At 37.9% G+C, this 20,519-nt stretch overlaps 1 protein-coding gene and 2 non-coding genes across 3 annotated transcripts in view; all 3 read left to right on the forward strand.

The window, feature by feature from the left end:
• Positions 1 to 20,519, forward strand: part of SPAG17 (sperm associated antigen 17) — a 214,253-nt gene that overhangs the window by 160,388 nt on the left and 33,346 nt on the right. The window contains exons 29-32 of the mRNA XM_008706365.2: positions 3,488 to 3,705; positions 8,163 to 8,307; positions 10,070 to 10,224; positions 20,085 to 20,273. Of these exons, the coding sequence (XP_008704587.2) occupies positions 3,488 to 3,705; positions 8,163 to 8,307; positions 10,070 to 10,224; positions 20,085 to 20,273 (707 nt within the window). The remainder of the gene's footprint in view (positions 1 to 3,487; positions 3,706 to 8,162; positions 8,308 to 10,069; positions 10,225 to 20,084; positions 20,274 to 20,519) is intronic.
• On the forward strand, positions 14,460 to 14,539 carry LOC121102131. The gene has a single exon (XR_005834223.1). It is a non-coding gene; the product is annotated as a small nucleolar RNA U2-19 (small nucleolar RNA).
• LOC121102130 lies at positions 14,732 to 14,801 on the forward strand. The gene has a single exon (XR_005834222.1). It is a non-coding gene; the product is annotated as a small nucleolar RNA U2-30 (small nucleolar RNA).

Consider the following 20,519-nt stretch of genomic DNA (forward strand, 5'->3'; position numbering starts at 1 on the left):
GGATTTACTACATGCCTCAAGCCAGAAAGTCTCCCAGCCTTTGTCAAAGGGATTTGTGTCCATATTGGGGCATTCCTTCATCACTATCACAGTTCAGACCCTAGCTTTAGCCTCAAGGTCAGCCAGAGGTGAGAGATTCAGTGTTTCTTAGGTCTTTCCTGGACATGAGTACAGTCCTACATGTGCATCTAGCCACAGGAAAATGTCAGAGTTTTTCAAAGTCCCTACAGTCATCTCATTCTCCAGCTTTTCCTTTTGAGTTTTTAGGTCAGCTTCTTGTTTGCCCCAACTATTATTGCTGCCTGAGACAGCCACATTGTGAAAAATTGCCACCGATTGTCTCAACAAGGGCCCCAGGATAAGTTTGTTTACAATGAGTGAATTCTGACTCAGGTCAGAGTGAGGATTTTCAGGGAATTTTCAGAGCAGGTGAACAATGACCAATCTCTGGGTAAATAAAATCTTTTTAAAAACGGGAGGGGGGCGCCTGAGTGGCGCAGTCGTTAAGCATCTGCCATCGGCTCAGGGCATGATCCCGGCGTTCTGGGATCGAGCCCCACATCAGGCTCCACCGCTGGGAGCCTGCTTCTTCCTCTCCCACTCCCTCTGCTTGTGTTCCCTCTCTCGCTGGTTCTCTCTCTCTGTCAAGTAAATAAATAAATAAAATCTTTAAAAAAAAAAAAAAAGAATCTCTGGGAATGGGGCTTTTAGGGAGAATCCCAGGCCTATCAGTCCCCTCCAGCAGCTGCCACACTGTTGGTTTTCACAGCTACTGTGATTCCAAGGCTAATGTTTTTCAAGGGTACTGCACAGCTAGAGCCGCAGGAGACAGAGGATGAGAATTGGGCAAGTTACAACACCACAAAGAGGTTGTTCTTACTGAGATTCAGCTGATTTTTGCAATTCTTTGGTTTATTTCCTGAGCTCTGAAAGAGTTGATAATTTTTTTTCCAGTGTTCTCACTGTTTTTTTGGAAGAATGGCTTTTTGAAGGTCCTCTCTTGTCATTCCAGAAGTGCTTCTCCCATCTCACAAGAAATACTATTTAGTATTTTCGTTATTTTATTATTTGAACTTATTTTCATATATTCATTATTTATTCATAATTTTTTGAAAACCAATAATTGATTTTTAACTAATCTTTTGAAATTCGTTGAAACATGATGTATAGCCTCAAATATGGGCAAGTGTTTTAAAAAATCTGTTTTATTGAAAAGGGCAAGTATCCTGCAGTTACTGAGTAAAGTGTTCCCTTTTAACTGTTAGATCGAAATTGTTAGCAGTATTATCCAATCTACTTCCAAGTTCAACAAACTTCTCTGGAAAGGGCAAGATAGTAAATATTTTTTTCATTATGTTCAGTTAGCCAACACATAATACATCATTAGTTTTTGATGTAGTGTTCAATGATTCATTAGTTGCACATAACACCCAGTATTTATTTAGACTTTGTGAGCCATATTGTCTCTGTAACAACTACTCACCTCCACTAAAATTTGAATATCATATAATTTTTATATATCACAAAATATTATTCTTTCCATTTTTTAATTACATAGAAATGTCAAAAGAAGTATTATTTCACACACTACAGCAAGAGACAGCAAGCCATATTGGCTCAACAGGTCAAAATTTGCCAACCCCTATTGTATAACTTCACAGATAGTCTTAATCTACTATACCAATTTATTCAGCAGAAGTATGTTTAAATAAGGGTAGAATAGTCTATCCAGTGCTATACTCCTCACAATTTAATCTTTATTTCTGAAATTATTATATCTTTTAATAGTTCTGTAAGATTTTTCTTTATATACTTTGAGGATGTGGTTTTATTAACTTACAAATTTAGATATCTTCATGGCAAATTTAACTTCTTATCAGTATGCAATGGCTTTTTGTTCTGGATTTCTTTTTTTGCCATAATGTCTATTTTGCTTATTTTATTGTAGCCACACCAGCTATTGTTTAATCCCTTTGCAGTATAACTTTTTCATACTTTATTTTACTTTCAGTGGTTTACATTTAAATGTATCTCTTGTGAGCAACTTACAGGTGAATATTTTAAAAATTCAGTTTGATAATTTTTGTCTTTTAACCAGAGCTTCTAATCCATTTATTGTATAACAGATATTTTCTGGAAATGTCTTTCTGTTGTCTCCATCCTTAGATGATAATTTCACTGGGCACAGAATTCTGGATTAATAGCTGCTTTTTCTCCAGTATATTAACAAAAATCCTTTAGACTCTTCTTACTTCTAGTGTTGCTGTTGAAAAGTTGGCTCTCAGTCTAATTGTTGTTACTGTGAAGATAATCTAACTGCCTTAAAAATATTTTCTTTTTCTTATTAGAATTTAAATATAATTTAGCTAGGTGTGGATTTCTTTTTACTTATCCAAGTGAGAATAAATTGGGATTCTTGAATTTATGGATTAATAGCTTTCATTTATTCTGGAAAATTCTCAGTAATTACCTCTTCAAATATTGTTTCTGTTCCATTTCTGCATATATTAAAGACTTTAACCTCTCTTTTATTTTATCTATTACTTTGACTATCTGAGAGTCATTCTAAATAATTCTTTAAGTCTATCAGTTCTCTTAATGCTCTGGAAATAGAAATAAGTCCAAACTAAATCTTAGGGCAAAGGTGAGGCTTAGCTTCATGCATATGTCTTATTGGGCTCTTCCCATTAGTTAAATCTGCATCTTCGGCCAAGATCCATGCTCTGATGCACATTCATACTCTGAATCTGAGGAATCTTCTTAGAGTTAACAATCCATCACTGTTTTTACTTGTATTTGCTTCTGGGTCTGAGTTTACCTCATCATTGAGGTTTGATAACACTGGCCAATCTCATCTACAGATCACTCATCATTATTTATACAAATGGAGCAAATCTATCCATGATAGATGGATTGAGGTATTATTCATAGAGTTCCATAAGGCTTTTTCAGTTCTGTATTCCTTTCCAAATAGATGCTAGTGGGGAGGGATTGGAAGGAGGGATGCATCAGATGATTATCAATGTAGTAGTTGAATTGTACAAATCCTCTCCCCTAGTGCGAGGCGAAGGATAGATGCCTGGTTGGTAAAGTTCTTCAGATCCAGAGCTAAAGAAAGCTGTCTCCTATCTGTGACTAACTAAATGACAAAATCAGGGGAATGAAGAGTTAAAAATCTGGTAAAATGCTGGAGTTCAGTAAGTCAAAAGAAGGAATCTGAGGTAGAGAGAAAAGGTAGGCTTTAAAAACTAAGGTACAAAACCCCAAATCTGGAATCCAGGGAGCTATAGGCAACACTCAAAATTATACAGAAATTGCCCAGAATAGGTATTTCTCCCCCTTGAGAAATAATGTGATTGATGAATACCACTTAGAATTTCCATGCCACAGTGCCTGAGGTACCTTACAGTGTGTTAAAACTTAATGGATAATTTATATAATTGATATTATAGTTATATTGTGTTTGATTTTACTTGAACTTCTGCAGGAAAAAGTCACAAAAATCAGACATCAATGGCACATAAGAATGAAACCCATGAGCCTCACCCAGAGACAGTTCAAACAGTAAGTCCTGTGGACGTTCATGTAGGCACCTGGTTTACAACCACGCCTGAAGGAAACCGGATTGGCACCAAAGGATTAGAAAGAATAACAGACATGACCCCATTATTATCTTTTAAGGCCACGGATCCTGTCAGTGGAACGGTATGGCAAACTATTGTATATTGCAAAATTTATAGATCATTAGAGTTCTGAAAAAACACATTAGAAGAGTACCTGACAAATAATTAATTTTCTGTAACTACTTGGTAAATAGTGGGTGGATGGATGAACAGATGGATCCATCTTCGCAAACACAAAACCTTTGTGTGGTTCATTTGACTAGAAAATGTACCATGAAATACTAATTTTTGAAATGAGAAACATATCATGAATATCTATACCACATTTAAGACATGTAAGATTAATTGTGTGATATATCTCTTTATGTTGAATGTGTTCGTGTGTATGTCTTATCTTCTAGAAGTTGAGGGGCTATACTTTGTTCCTACTTCTTGTACACAACTGAAATGAGTGGTAGAAATTTGTTCATGATCCATGACTTCAAAGAATGTACGGTATATTTAAGGAGATGTTCACATTAAATAATTCAAGAATTTGGCAACATTACAGAGCAACTAGACAAACGACTTTATTTGTAGCCTAAGAATAAGTGACAAATGAGTGGTATAGAAAATAATGGTTTGTGGGTACCTCAAGGGCGCAGTCGGTAAAGCGTCCAGCTCTTGGTTTTGGCTCAGGTCACAATCTCAGGGTCATGAGATTGAGCCCCATGTCAGGCTCTGCATTTATGCAGAATCTACTTGAGATTCTCTCTCTCCCTCTGCTCCTCCCCCTACTCGCATGCCCTCTCTCTTTCTCTCTAAATAAATAAATAAATAAAATCTTAGAAAAGAAAAGAAAAAAAGAAAAGAGAAAAGAAAAGAAAAAAAAAGAAAAGAAAAAAAGAAAAGAAAAGAGTGGTTTGGCTTATGATGTGAAATCAAAACTCCTGGGATGAACAACATTACCTTCTATGTGGCAGGCTTTCTGTTAGGGGGTTGGGGTTTTGTGTACATTGTCTCATTCAGTCTCCACACCAATGAATATCATATTACACCGATGAGGAAATCGGGCCTCAGCAAGTTAAGTAATGTGGTCGAGAGTACACATCCAGGAAGTGCTGGATCCCAATTAAAAGCAGTTGTGGGTGACTGAAAACTGAGCTCTTTCCATTCCTCGGCTAGTCCTCTAACCTCTCGTGTGGAGCTTTGCAGTACCCTCTGAATGTAAATGACATGACGGAAAGGTGCCTTATATCTGGGTTTGGGACTTCCTACCCGTGTTTAGAACCACGTGCTGCTGGTCAGAAGCAAAATGACTGCTCGCTATTGAGATGAATTAATCACCTAACCAAACGTGTTTTCCTTTCTTCTTTAGTCTACTTCTGAAATAATTTTGTAATCTCTTACCTTGTCTGCTAGCTGTAGTTTTTGTGAGACTCAAAGTAGGTATCAAATAACTCCCTTTCATTCGGTTCCTGATGTAGATTATTTGGCATAATATGTAAAAGCGATTAATATTTCTTAACTCTCAATTTCCTTAATTATTACCTATCACCATTATTGAAGCATGAACCAATGTTCAAGAGCCTGGATTCAAGCATTCGTTGAACATCAGACACCTAACAGAATAATAAAAACAACAGTAATAATAATATTTACTGAGCGCTCGCTGTTTGCCAAGCTCTGTTCTCTTTTTATTTTCACAAAAGACTAGTGTTGCTTCCATTCTACAGATGAAGCAAAAACAGAAAGGTTAAATAATTTTCCCAAAAGCACACAGCAAGTAGTAGAGTCAGAATGTGGACCCCAGGTTTGCATTCCAGACCCTATGCGCTTAGCCACAGGGAAATAAGGGCCAAGAAATCACACAGTTGTACAAAACAAAATTGTAAATGGATGTTTTTTCATGACACCTGACAAGAAGTATCACTAAATTAGAGGCGAGGGCACCGCCCTTGTGGTAACACAGATCTGGGTTTGAACCGTAGCCCCACTCTCTACTAGCTGTGTGACTTTGGACAAGCTTCTAATCCAGTTTTCCTTATTTACAAAATGGAGATAATGGTCATTACCTGAAATAGTTGATAAGATTAATGCCAGATCCAACACTATCAAGTGTTCAGTAAATACTCTCGCTACTATATTCTTACCACCACTGAGAATAATAATTTTCCCTCCATATGATGACCAGAAAGTGTCAGTGTTATGTGGTGTTATGAAATATTTGAATAATTCTAAATAATAGTATGTAAAAATCTCTATTGGATGAAGAGCTAGTAGTAACCCTCGCTGACTTGATGACTGACTAAATGTTAATCACTTTACCAACATTATCTCGCTTACTCCACATAACATCCCTGAAGAAGATACTAGTGTTGCCTTCACTTTGCAGATGAGGTAAGTAGAACACAGAGAAGTTAAGCCACTTGCCTAAGTCACCCAGCCATCCATGAAGTTAGGATTTGAACTCAGGCAGCTTGACTCCAGAGCTCATGCTCTCAACCAGTGTATTCTTCAGCAGTACTTCTCATTAAACACATTGGCTGAGAGTTCCAATGATAAGAACCTAAAATAATGACAGCATGCATTTCTCTCACATATTATGATTCCTGCCTACTATAAAGAGATAAGGCAATTATCATCTGCTTCCAACAGCCCCAGATATTTGAGTCAAAACACAGCTAACAAACCTACTGTCACATCCATCTGGACTCTTCAGTGAAATACTGTGTCCCTTACAGTTAGGACAGAACAAGTTAGAAAATACTCAATGATTGAAATATGTATTACATAATTTGCAATAGTGTTATTGCCAGTTGGACACCTTCTGTGCAAGGAAGGGGAAGGAAGCGTAAATGGGCAGAGGGAGAAGCTGAGCTGTGGCGACAAAGCCTCAGCCAACTGGCAGGGACGCAGGAGCCAGTATGCTCTGCCCCAGTGTTCCCAGTCTGGTAGCAGGAAGCAGACTGGTGTACCCAAGCCTCACTCAGTCACTGGACACAGTGACCCTGGAACGTTGTGAGTCAGGCAAAGCATCTCTCTGCACCTGGGGCAGACATGGGAAGACCTGAGAGCCGGAAGCTGTTTGCTGATGGCCCCCACCCCACAGCTGGGGGGCACGTCCTCTCTCAAAGAGAGATACAGGCCATGCATCTCCATGTTTGCCACATCTACACACACACACACACACACACACACACACACAACCAGGGATTTAGAGCTTCACTGGTCAACCATTGAGTTACTGTATGTCAGGGCCTGATTGATCTTTCAAACTGAACCCTTGCCAGGACTAAGTGAGTTTTTTTCTGTGACTCCTCCTCTTTAGTCCTGCTTTGGCTCTCCTTGGGATAAAGGCTGAGGTCCTTAAGTAGAGTTTAAAGCTCTCTCTAATCTGGTCCTTCACCTTCTAGCCTCATCTCCCCCACCTTCTCCTCACTACTTACTGGGGTCCTCTGAGTCCCCCGTGCTGTCCCCCCTGCACCAACGCACCAAACCCAAGCCCTGGCATTGCTTCCTCAGAGACGAAGCCAGACCACATCAGAAGCCTCACTATAGACACTGACCGGGTGATCCCTCAAAGGACTCCTTTGGCGTCTTCCTTAATGACCGTCTTTCCTCTGGTTTGTAACTCCTGGAGGATAGGGACTAAAACTTTAGTCTCATCCATTATTGTACCCCCAGCACCTGTCAGTTCACAGCACATGGCCAGCACTCCCCATCGGAGCAGACCTGGGACATACTGGGCTGACCTGGTAACCACTCTTTGGCTTCCTGCCTTGGTTGATAACAGCTATTTTCCTTCTCAGACCTTCTATCCATCTTCCACAGCGATCCTCTCCACTGGAACAGAAGAGATTACAGGTTAAAATTGACAATCAAACAGAACATCTAGGCTTTAATCTGCAACTGCATTTGCTCTGCTTTATACAAGACAGCAGATGCAGGAACGACCCACAGGCATAGCTTCCTTCAGCCCTCAAGCCCACATGGGGCACAAGCGGCAGCTGCAGACAAGAGCCTGTGAGTGTGTGGACCAGCTTGACACAGAGAAGCCACGGCCTGTGGTCCCCACCAACCGTCATGTTCTGTCCTGATGACATTGGACTGAGATTGGCAGAGCAGGCAAGGCAGCCTCCACAGGCCATGCTCTCTTTAAACCTGTAATATTCAAGGAGGCAGGACCTGGGGTCATTTTCCCAGACAGACTGGGGCCAGGCCAGTCATGACGTTAACTTTTTTCTCACAAACATACAACAATGGAAGGAGCATCAATTTTCAAGTCAAACAGCCTTAGTCGAACACCAATCCTGGTGCTTGCTGAGTGACCTTGAGCAAATTTCTTAACTTCTCTAAGCCTACGTTCCCTCACCTACAAAACGGGGATAGCACTGCTTGCCTTCCAGGATTGTTGCAAAGCTTTGACCAAATAGAGGATAAACTTTAGCTTATAAATGGATAACCAGGATTTTGATTGTATTCAATGAGGTCTAAAAATAAGCGTTCTTGGGATTAACCGCCTGACCAAATGATCGCGCTCTGCCATTGTACGTTCAGGTCATGACAACTCGAGAAGACAGAGTGGTCATTGTGGAAAGAAAAGATGGTACTCGCATAGTGGATCACGCTGATGGTACCAGAATCACAACCTTTTATCAAGTTTATGAAGATTGTATTACTCCTCCAGATGATAACAAAACAAGTAAGTTTTATCTTTCAAGCATGTGACAATACTTGTGTCTTTAGACTAAGATGAGTAGGAACCTCGCTGCTTTTTTTTAACCCATACATAAGAAAAATAATTTTTGGAATCTGTCAACCAAAGAATACATGTGCAGTCTAGAGCAGGACCTCTATGGCCCTTTTGTTACTTTTTTTTATCCTCAACAGACATGGGAGTGATAAAAGCTCTAGTTGGCTGATGGATAGTAATATAGAGTAATAGTCCCTTTTTCCATTTTCACTGCTAAAACATAGTCTGGATTGGTGGCAACTAAAAGTTAATAATCACGACTCCATTGCCCAGGACGTTAGCTCTCAGACCTGTTTCCGTTGATCCTTATGGAATCTGATTTGCATATAGGTGACCTCAGTAAAGTCTGCCTTCAATTCTGGACATGCCTCTCATTATCGGAGAGATGGCGTGAGAGAAGAACAAGCTGCAGGTGCTACTTAACAGGAACCTGGGCAGAGACTCTAAAGGCATAACGCCTTTCCTAACCTAAATTTAAGCAAGATTTTTAAAGGCAAATTATTCCCTGACTCCTTTTTCTTTAATTCCAGAGTTTATTTGTTTAATGCATTAAATGTTTCCTTGCCCAAAATTGGCAAGCGACTGGTAAAAGAACAACTTTCATACCCCACTGGTTAGAGCGAGAATTAAAAGAGTTACTGGAGAGGGCAATTTAAAAATATCTATAGTTTAAAATGTGCATATCATCTGACGCAATAACGCCACTTCTGGGTCTGTGTAGAAAGACACTCTTACGATACTCTTACCCATTTGTACAAGGAAACAGGTTCAGGGTGCTACCTGCAACACCAAGTATAATATCAAAATGCTGGGAAATAGATGTCAGTCAACAGTGGAATAGAAAAATAAAATGCAATGTATTCTTACAAAGAATCCTGCATAGTAGTTAAAAGGAATGAAGTACACACAGACCCATACACCTATATATCAAGATGGCTGAAGTCTCAAAGCAATGTCAAGTAGAAAGAGTAAGGGTAGAATGATACATATAGTAAAATATAATATGTGCATATTTAAAGCCCACAAAAGATTATACATTATTTTGATACATATATTTATAGAAAAGATAAAAGTAAACTTCAAGAGAAGGGAGTAAACCCAGAGATAAGGAGAAAAGTAGACTTCAACTTACCCGTAATTTCCCTCTTACATACATATTAAGAATGTTGGAACAGATATGGCAAAATACTAACAAATATAAATTTTGATTGGTAAGAATATGAATAGTTAAATTACTTTTTTTTTTAAAGATTTTATTTATTTATGTGACAGAGAGACAGCCAACGAGAGAGGGAACACAGCAGGGGAGTGGGAGAGGAAGAAGCAGGCTCCCAGAGGAGGAGCCCGATGTGGGACTCGATCCCGTAACGCCAGGATCACGCCCTGAGCTGAAGGCAGACGCTTTAACGACTGCGCTACCCAGGCGCCCCGTTAAATTACTTTTTATGCTCTTCTGGGTGTTTTCAATTTCTCAAAATAAAAATAATGGTAAGAACAAAACAGCACACTGAATTAAGTAGGCAGAGTTATTCTGGAAGAATTACTCTGCACTGACAGTGTGGAGGCCACACACCAGCCCTGTAGAGTGAGTTCGCAGTGCTTGGTCTCAACTTCTAGTCCAGGCAGCCAGGAGACAGGAGCAAACTCAGCAGGCAGGCGTGTTTCCATGTGTGCATCCGGTCAGATCTGCTTACCTTGCATTTGCTTGCAGCTGCAGGTCCTCAAACTGTCACCAGGCAGGTGAAGTGCATGCGGATAGAAAACTCACACTATGCCACTATCATCACCAACTGCGAGGACAGTAGCTGCTGTGCCACCTTTGGGGATGGGACGTCCATTATTGCAAAGCCACAGGGAACATACCAGGTGGGTCTAGGGGGAAATAAGGAGTGCCCCGAAGAGGTGTCCATTCAACTAAGAAAACCCACTCCTCTGGGGCAGTAAACATTCCTGCCATGTATAGCTGTTGTTCCTTTTGTCTCATGTTCTTAGAACACACTTCCCAATCTCTTCTTATTTAGTCATCTTCTTTGTACCATCCATTACAGAGAAACACTGTTCTGCTTGTCTTACAATGCTTTGGTATTTTTGGATCAAGATTTTAAACCAGAATGTATTTGTTGGGGAACTTCTATGTGGCAGGTGGCAGGCACTGTTAGAAGCACTCTTATGAACTCTCCTGTGCTTACCCGACCAGCTTCACTCCTGCCACCTCTGTCCTTATTCACACACTCCCATCCTTCCCATCTCCAGTCCATTTCCATTCTACCTAGAGTCCCCACAGGATGGGAGGGAGCATATGATCTGCGTGGTCCTAGGAGGGCAGCTTGCAAGGCTTTGTTCTTGAAGGCTCAGGGAGAAGCCCTGTTAGCTCCTGTACCTTCCTACATTTCCCGATTAGTCACAACCACCTAGTATCGGCCTGGAGTCCCTTTAGCCTTGGAAGGATTTGTCCTCATCTTTCCACTTGCTGGAGAAGAGACACAAGTGCCAGGATGTTACATACAATGTCACGGGATACTGAGCGCACAAAACCAGAAGATGACAAAGACCTTAGTGACAAACATTTGTTACTGTGAAAGCTGCTGAAGTCAGTTTATCCCTCACATCTCTCCAAATAATGTTATCCTGCTCCCTCTCCTTTCATTTAGATTCTTATGGGGCAAGGCAGGTGCTGAAAGTGAGACACAATTGTGAAATGTGGCAGTTGGCTAAGGGGTGCAACTTTTCTTCTACAATATTCAAAATGTCCATTTTTTCCAGCAGATTGGCAACATCCATATTCCAGGACCGTGTGTGCTACCAGATGTCATGAGAATCCCCTAAGATTCTGTGATGAGGCCAGTTTTTGCCTTGTTTTTATCATAGTCCCAAATCCTAATGGTTACAACTATGAGGGCAAAGGAATTTTAGAACTAATGACAGTTGTCACTGGAGAAAGAGACATAAACAGAAAAGAGATCCAACTTAAAGACATTCAGTGTCTGCCACTATTGTGTAGCCACTTGTTCCTTCCAAGTTTGCCCAATCTCCCAAAACACAGCCCAAGAATGGATTGGAAGGTTGACCACTCTTGCTTGAGAAACACACAGACCTTATTTCCCAACTGGGGAAAAAAAAAAAAAAACACAACTCCAAATGAATATACCAATACCTATTATAGCTCTGTAGTTGTATAGCACTGAAAGATGGCGTCCAAAAATACCCTCTGCCAAACCCCAGTTGGCTGGTCATCATTTCATCACTCACCAGCAGGAGAACAATGGGTTATATGATGAGCGAGGCTGGATTTTAGGCAATGTAATAAAAAAAAAAAAAGAGGTAGAGCTTGGTATGTCCACCATTGTACCTTAGCAGCACTAGAAAGATCAACCAAGACAGCAAATAGGAGGCAGGTATAACAGTTGTTATCTTCTATGACTATCGTGTGTCACAAGTGAGGGTGGGACCATCCACTCAGCTAGAGGGTTTCAGGAAAACAAGGTGACACATTATGGGTCTATTATCCCCCATGGGAAACCTTCCTCTGTCCCTCATTCTAGGAACTGAAACCAGTTTCCCTAGACCAGAAGACCTATTGTCTTTCTGGGGACAATGTGTGTGTGTGTGTGTGTGTGTGTGTGTGTGTGTGTGTGTGTTGGAACAAGCTTCTGAAAGAGAGTAGTCAGACTACTCTTCTATGCCAGCATGACCCAGCCTAAGTGGTTCCTTTGGGGAAGATATAGAAATGTAATAAGGATTTATAAGAATACTTTGGAGAAGGACTTCAAGAGTCCTTGATTTGTTAGCTATACCTAAACAAACCCCTTATGATAATGGAATGTGGTTATATCTTCTACTCGGTGAGGCTATATGAATGTGAAATCAGTTGGAAGAGGCAAATTTTATAGTAAACTTTGAGAAGCGTACGTAAAATATGAGAATGTAAAATCATGAGAATTCTATTTGCTAACTGGCTATCGGGTTAATCAAAAACAATCTCTAGCAGAAAATGTGGGTCATCACTGTATTTGCCATGTTGAGTCTCTAGGCTTCAGCATAGATGTTTCTCCAGGTTAACTTCCTAGAAAGAAGGGCACGTCTTGTTTATCAGGTTTACTTTTGGCATTTCTATATTCACCTGATCTATGGTATGTGTCTCAACAGTGGGTGTTACAGGACATCTTTTTCTGTCCAGAGCAGCTTTCAGTAAGTTACAGAGTCAAATCTGACAGTTTGGGTCCATTTTGATGAGGTGTTTTGGAGGCCAGGAAAGTTGCAAACTTAACCATCCACCAGTGCCTACTCCAAAATGGGCTTGAGGGGCGCCTGGGTGGCTCAGTCGTTAAGCGTCTGCCTTCAGCTCGGGGCGTGATCCCAGAGTTCTGGAATCGAGCCCCATATTGGGCTCCTCCACTGGGAGCCTGCTTCTTCCTCTCCCACTCTCCCTGCTTGTGTTCCCTCTCTTGCTGGCTGTCTCTCTCTCTATCAAATAAGTAAATAAAATCTTTAAATAAATAAATAAACAAACAAGTAAATAAATAAATAAAATGTGCTTGAAACCACAGAAACATCTCAGAATTAGCTAAGGTCAAATGGGGTTCTCTGGGCCTGGGCGATGGTGGATAGTCAGTATGAGACACTTCCAGTGCAGTAGAGTAAGGACCTCCAAAAATATACATAAAAACAACTAGAAAACTGAAAATATTTTCAAAATCAATTTTTTCAGAACTCTGGAAATTAACCAAAGGATTACAACAATCAGAAAAACAAAGAAAGAGAAAAACTCAACCTTGGGAAGTACAGCAAGATTCATGGTGATTTCACTTGCCGTATTCCCCTTTATTCCCTAGCTTCACGGTAGCCTTGAAAATCAACACCCTCACATTCAGGATAGTAATGAAAACCAGCATGCCAGCAAACACTGAAAGAGGAAGAATAGATTTAGAGTCTTCCAAAAATCCCATCATTGTTGACCTGTTTGGCAGTTTCCTGGAAACCCCATTCATATTGGGTTATCATTATTCGATCTGACTCTGAGCTCACTCACCACAGACTTTTCCCCATTTGGAGGTGATTATTTAACATTACAGCTGCCTGAAGTGGCAATAACAAACAAGAGGGTGAACCAAAAAATTAGAAGGAACAGCTGGGGAACAGAAGCCCATGTAAGGTTTTGAAAAGCTTGGACATATTCCTTGGAATCATCCTCTTCTGATGGCTCTGTTTGCATACTGGGGTATTTTTTCAGTGTTCCAGTTGGAAGTTTATAACTCTACTCAGTCTTCACTCCCTGTTTATGCAGATCCTCTTGATCAGCAAGAGTGAAAGATTAAGGTTTTCTGAGTTCTTTTCTGGGCATGCACACAGTCTTGCACATGAATGAGGCTTTCTGGATTCCAAGGACTATGTGCTTATAATGGATAAAGATGTAATTTTTTTACAGTAATAACACAAATTAGGAGGGAAGGAATAGAACTACATAGGAGCAAAGATTTATATAATATTGAAATTAAGTTAGTATTATTTCAATCTAAATGGTTATAAATTAAGACATTATTTGTGATCTTCAAGAAACTCTAAGAAAATAATGGAAAAATATATAGTAAAAGAAACAAAGGAACTAAAGTGGCACACTAAAAGTGTGTATTTAAAACAAAAAAGGTACTAATGGATGAAAAGAGGAGGAAAAGAAACATTAAACATATAGAAAACAAATAAAAAATTAGAAGATATAAATCTAATAAACAGATATTGGAAGAATGGATTAAAAAACATGATCCACATATATGCTGTTGACAAGAGATACACTTATATGGTCAAAGACACGAACGGTTTGAAGGGAAAAGGATGAAAATAGATAGACCTGCAATAAATAATGGAAAGGAAACTAGAGTGGCTATACAAATTCAGACAAAATAATCTTACAATAAAATATTACCAGAGACAAAAAGGTTATGTTATAATGATAAAAGGATTACTCCATCAAGAAAACAAAACAATAATTATAAACATATTAATCACCTAACAACACTCCCAAAACACATAAGTATTTCCAGAGTTGTACATTATACAATTTAAAATGTCAAGTTTTTTCTCTGAGATCTGCTCTTACTGAAGTGGATTAATGATGAAAATAGCCAAATCTGAGCATCAGAAGACCTGCCAGTCTACCTGATACATGATCTCTGCAGTTATGAGAAGCAAAAGTAATTTAAAACAATAAGGGCTTGTGTCTGGAGGGGTGTGTGTGTGTGTGTGTATATGTGTGTGTGTGTGTGTGTGTGTGTGTGTGTGTGTGTGTATAAAGGTGACCAGGCATAACTGAGGACTTGATGAAGGGGATTGGGGGAAGAGGAAGGCGAGATGTGTGTGTGTGAGACTAATGAGTTCTGAGCAATGATGAAAAGGTTTTACTACTGACCTTTAAATCTATAAAGGCTTCTATACTTGATCTGAGCTCAGAGTTAAAAAAAAAATTAAAAAGTCTAGTTTAAAATAGTAAAAACTGGCTTAGTTAATAGGAGAAATAGACAATTCAATAATAATATTTGGAGACTTTAGTAGCTCATTTTCAGTAATGGATAAAATAATGAACAATAAAGAATGAATAATAAAAGACAAATAAAAGACTTAAACAGCAGAATAACCCAATAAGACCTACTAGACATCTACAGAACACTCCACTCATCAACAATAAAATACATTATTGTCAAGTACACATGGAACATTCTCCAGGAAAGACTATATGTTAAACCACAAAATAAGTCTCAGTAGATTTAAAACAATCAAAATCATACAAAATATTTTCTACCACCACCATGGAATTAAATTAAAAATCAGTAACAGAAAGAAGTTTGGGAAATCCACAAATATGTGAAGATTAACACAGAGAAGAAATCACAAGGAAATTGCTTTGAGATGACTGAAAATAAAACCTTAATGTACCAAAACCTATGGAACACTGCAAAAGCAATGCATAAAAGACAATTTCTAGTTTTATTTTGCCTAAATGTGTATATTATAAAAGAAGATCTCAAATCAATAACCTAACTTTCCACCCTAAGCAACTGGGAAAAAGAAGGCAAAGTAAAATCAAAGCAAACATATGGAAGTAAATAACAGATTATAATATAAATAAATAAAAGACAGAATAGAAAACAATAGAGAGAGTCAACAAAACCAGAAGGTGCTTCTTTGAAAAGATCAACAAAATTGACAATTGTAGGGAGAGAGAAAGAGAAAGGAGGAAGAGACCTAAATTACTAGAATTAGGAATGAAAGAGAAAACATTTTTACCAACCTTACAGAAATGAAAAGAATTATAAGGAAATACTATGAATGTCAACAGATTAGATACCATAGATGAAATGGATAAATTTCTGGAAAGGTACAAACTTCCAAATCTGAGTCAAGAAGAACTAAAAAATCAGAATAGACTTATAAGAAGTAGAGATTGAATTGGTAATTTTAAAATTTGCACACAGAAAAGCCCAAGCTCAGATGGCCTCCCTGGTAAATTCTACCAAATATTTATGGAAGAATTAACACTGAATAATTTTCACAAACTCTTCCAGTATATAGAAGAGGAAGGAACACTTCCCAACTAATTCTATCAGGTAAGTATTACCCTGATACCAAAACCAGACAAAGTCATCACAAGATAACTCCAGGCTAATATCTCTTATGAAGATAGATAAAAATCCTCAAGAAAATGCTAGCCAACTGAATCCAGCAGCAGGTAAAAAGGATTATACATTGTCACCAAGTGGGATTTATCTTAAGAATTCAAGGTTGGCTCAAGATGCAAAAATCAATCAATATAATATACCATATTAATAGAATAAAGGACAGAAACCACAAGATCGTCTACATAAGACTCAGAAAAAGCATTTGACAGAATTCAACACCCTTTCATGATTAAAAAAAAAAAAAACTCAATGCACTAAGAATAGAAGGAAACTTCTTCAACCTCATAAAGGGCATCTATAAAACAAAACAAAGCCACAGCTAACAAACAGCGTTGTTTTTGGTAAAAGACTAAAAGCTTTCGCCCTAAGATCAGGCCCAGGACATGAATGTTTGCTCTCATTTTTCCAACTGAACATTGTACTGAAGGCTCTAACCAGGGCAATCAGACAATACGAATAAATAATGTGCAAGCAGATTGGAAAGAAAAAAGTAGAACTGTCTCTCTTTTTACAGTTGATATAAAAGTGTATTTAGAAAATCCTAAGGAATGCAATCTACCAAGAACACAATGTACATACAAACACACACACTATTAGAACTAATAAAAAAGTTCAGCAAGTTTGAAGATATGAGATCAATATACAAAAGCCAATTGTATTTTTCTACATTAACAAAGAGCAATCCAAAATTGAAATCAAGAAAACAATTCTGTTTAAAGTAGCATCAAAAGGAATAAAATACATCTCTTCAACAAATGGTGTTGGGAAAACTGGACAGCTATATGCAAAAGAATGAAATTCAACCACTTTCTTATACTATACACAAAAATAAACCTAAAAGGGATTAAAGACCTAAATATGAGACCTGAAACCATAAAAATCCTAAAAGAGGGCACAGGCAGTAATTTCTCTGACACTGGCTGTAGTTATATTTTTTTAGATATGTTTTCTGGAGCAAGGGAAACAGAAGCAAAAATAAACTGTTGGGACAACATCAAAATTCCTTCTGCACAGTAAAGGAAACAATAGACAAAAAACTAAAGGAAAACCTACTGAATGGGAGAAGATATTTGCAAATGATATCTCTGATAAAGGGCTAGTATCCAAAATATATAAAGAACTTACACAACTTAACAAACATACAAAATAAATAATCCAATTAAAAAATGGGCAGATGGGAACATTTTTCCAAAGAAGACATGCAGACATGAAAAGATGTTCAACATCACTAGTCATCAGGGAAATACAAATCAAAACTACAATGAGATCTCACCTCACACGTGTCAGAATGGCTAAAAACAATACAAGAAGCAACAAGTGTTGGTGAGGGTGCAGAGAAAAAGGAAACCTTTGCACTGTTTGTGGAAATTCAAACTGGTGCAGCCACTTTGGAAAACAGTATGGAGTTTCTCAAATGGTTAAAAATAGAACTACCCTATGATCCAGTAATGACACTACTGGGTATTTATCCAAAGAATATAAAACCCCTAGTTTGGAAGGATATATGCACCCCTGTTTTTATTGCAGCATTATTTCTAAATTATGGAAAACAGCTCAAGGGTCCATTGATAGATGAATGGATAAAGAAGATGTAGTGTGTGTGTGTGTGTGTGTGTGTGTAATGAAATATTACTCAGCCATAAAAAAAGAATGAAATCTTGCCATTTGCAGCAACATGGATGGATCTAAAGCATATAATTATAATGCTAAGTGAAATAAATCAGTCAGAGAAAGACAAATACCATATGATTTCACTCATATGTGGAATTTAAGAAACAAAACAAATCCAAAGAGGAAAAAAAAGAGAGTGATAAGCCAAGAAACAGACTCCTAACCATAGACAATAAACTCATGATTACTAGAGGAGCAGTGAGTGGGGGATGGATGAAATAGGTGATGTGGATTAAAAAAGGAATAAAATAATTAGAAATAAATGTAATAAGACTTAGACACTGAAAACTACAAAATATCACTGAAAGAAATTAAAGAAGACCTAATAAATATAAAACATCACATTTTAAGTTTATGGAAGACTTAATATTATTAAGATGGCAGTACTCCCTACATTCTTTTATTAACATCCCAGCTGCCTTTCTGCAAAAATTGATAAGCTGATACCAAAATTCTTATGTAAATTCAAAGTACTCAGAATAGCCAAAATAATCTTGAAAAAGAACAAAGTTAGATGACTCACACTTCCTGATTTCAAAACTTACTAAAAGCCACAGTAATAAAACAGTGTGGTACTAGAATAAAGATAGGCATACATATCAATAGAATAGAACTAAGCGTTCATTTATTATCAACTTGTGGTCAACAAATTTCTTTATAAGCATGCCAAGCTAATTCAGTGGTGAAAGAATAGTCTTTCAACAAATGGTGAATTAATTTGGACCTGTATCTCACACTATACACAGAAATGAACTCAAAAGCAGCAAGGACTTAATTATTAAAGCTCAAACAACAAACTCTTAGAAGAAAACATAGTGCAAATCTTCATGTCCTTGAATCTGGCAACAGTTTCTTAGATAACACCAAAAGCTCAAACTTTGTCAAAACGAGAAAAGTTTGTGTTTTAAAGGACACCACCCAGAAAATGAAAAGATAACCTACAGAATGGAAGATATTCTTTGTAAATCATAAAAATGATAATGGTCTAGTATCCAGAATATATAAGGAGCTACTACAATTCAACAATGAAGACTAATAACCCAATTTTTTAAATGGGCAAGGATCTGAATAGACATTTCTCCAAAGAAGTTACATAAATGACAAATAAGCACATGTAAAGATGCTCAACGTCATTAGTCGTTAGGGAATTGCAAATTAAACTATGAGATATTACTTCCCACCCACTAAAATGACTAGAACAAAAAAGAGACAGTAAGTAATAAGTGTTAGTGAGGATGTGGAGAAATTGGAACCCTCATATACTGATGATAAGAATGTATAATGGTGCAATCACTGTGGAAAACATTTTGGCAGTTCCTCAAAAAGTTAAAAATAGAGTTATCATATGACCCACCAATTCCACTCCTAGTAGATATACGAGGGAAATTAATATATACATCACTCAAAAATTTGTATATAGATGTTGATAACATTGTTAATAATAGCAAGATTGGGAAAATAACACGTCTGTCCATCAACTCACAAATAAACAAAATTTGACAAATCTACACAATGGAATATTATTCATCCATGAAAAAGAATGAAGTATGAATACACACTACAACACGGATGAATCTTGAAAATATTATGCTAAGTGGAAGAAGCCAGACACAAAAGGCCTCGTATTGCATACTTCCATCTGTAGGAAATGTCTAGAATATTCAAATCCATAGAGATAGCTGATCACTGGTTGCCAGGGGCTAGGGGCAGGAGTGATACAGAGTGACTGCTCATGGCATCAGGGTTTCTTTTTGGGAAGATGAAAATGTTCTGAAATTAGTGATAACTTCTGCACATGTTTTTGAACATAGTAAAATCCACTCAATGGATTTTATGTCTCAAAAATGAGTCTATCTGAATCAGAAGTAATTACATGAAAGCTAATACTTAAGTCATTACATGAAAGCTAATACTTGAGAGTCAGCCACCAGAGGAATGGGGACAAATAAGAGCTCTTAAAAACATTTGTCCCATAGCATCTGACTCTGTTCGAGATACTTTTTGCCCAAGAACATGAAGGATTCCAAACATTTTTAATAGAGGTGAGTGTGTTTACTTCAGTTAAAGTGTATTTTTATTATTTTATACTAAGTATCTGACAGAAGAAGGCACAAGGCAATTACTTAGAAAAAATATTAAAGTGAGTAGATAAATTATGAGGACATAAAAGGAATTGTACCCTAATTATTCAGTTTGCCTCTTTATCAGGGACCCCTTCCCAAGGCTAATGTCCTCTCTTAGGTAATGTTTGTTTGTTTTTCCTGGAAAAAAAACAGCTTATGGCTGATATCTATGTATAATTTTTTTTCCTAAAAATGATTTTCCAAATCCCTCATGTTGAACATGACATTTTCAATAACTTCTCTCTTTCTGTTACCCTTCCAGGTATTACCTGCAAACACAGGCTGCCTCCACATTGATAGGGATTGCTCAGCTACATATTGCCATGAATCAAGCAGTGATATATACCATCCTTTCCAAAAACGTGTGCAGCTAAGAGCTAGCAGGTATATCATGAAGCACACATCAGAGGTTATCTGTGAGGTCCTGGATCCTGAGGGAAATACCTTTCAGGTAAAGTGCATCATTAGTATGGAGAGAGGGGCTGTACTTTTTTTTTTTTTTTTTTTTTTTTTGAGGTATTTCACACTAGAGAGTTTCTATGAAGCCCTATACGTTAGCTGCCTTGGGATTAGTTATACACTTACTGCCAATACTTTGCATAAGCAGTAATGAATGTCAATATCTTTGCTTCTCAAGTGTATTTCCAGGGGATAGAAAGTCTAACAGTTGGGATGGTAGAAATGATAAAGCCAAATA

Source organism: Ursus maritimus, unplaced genomic scaffold, assembly GCF_017311325.1.
Source record: "Ursus maritimus isolate PB19 unplaced genomic scaffold, ASM1731132v1 scaffold_12, whole genome shotgun sequence".
In the NCBI taxonomy this organism is placed as follows: domain Eukaryota; kingdom Metazoa; phylum Chordata; class Mammalia; order Carnivora; family Ursidae; genus Ursus; species Ursus maritimus.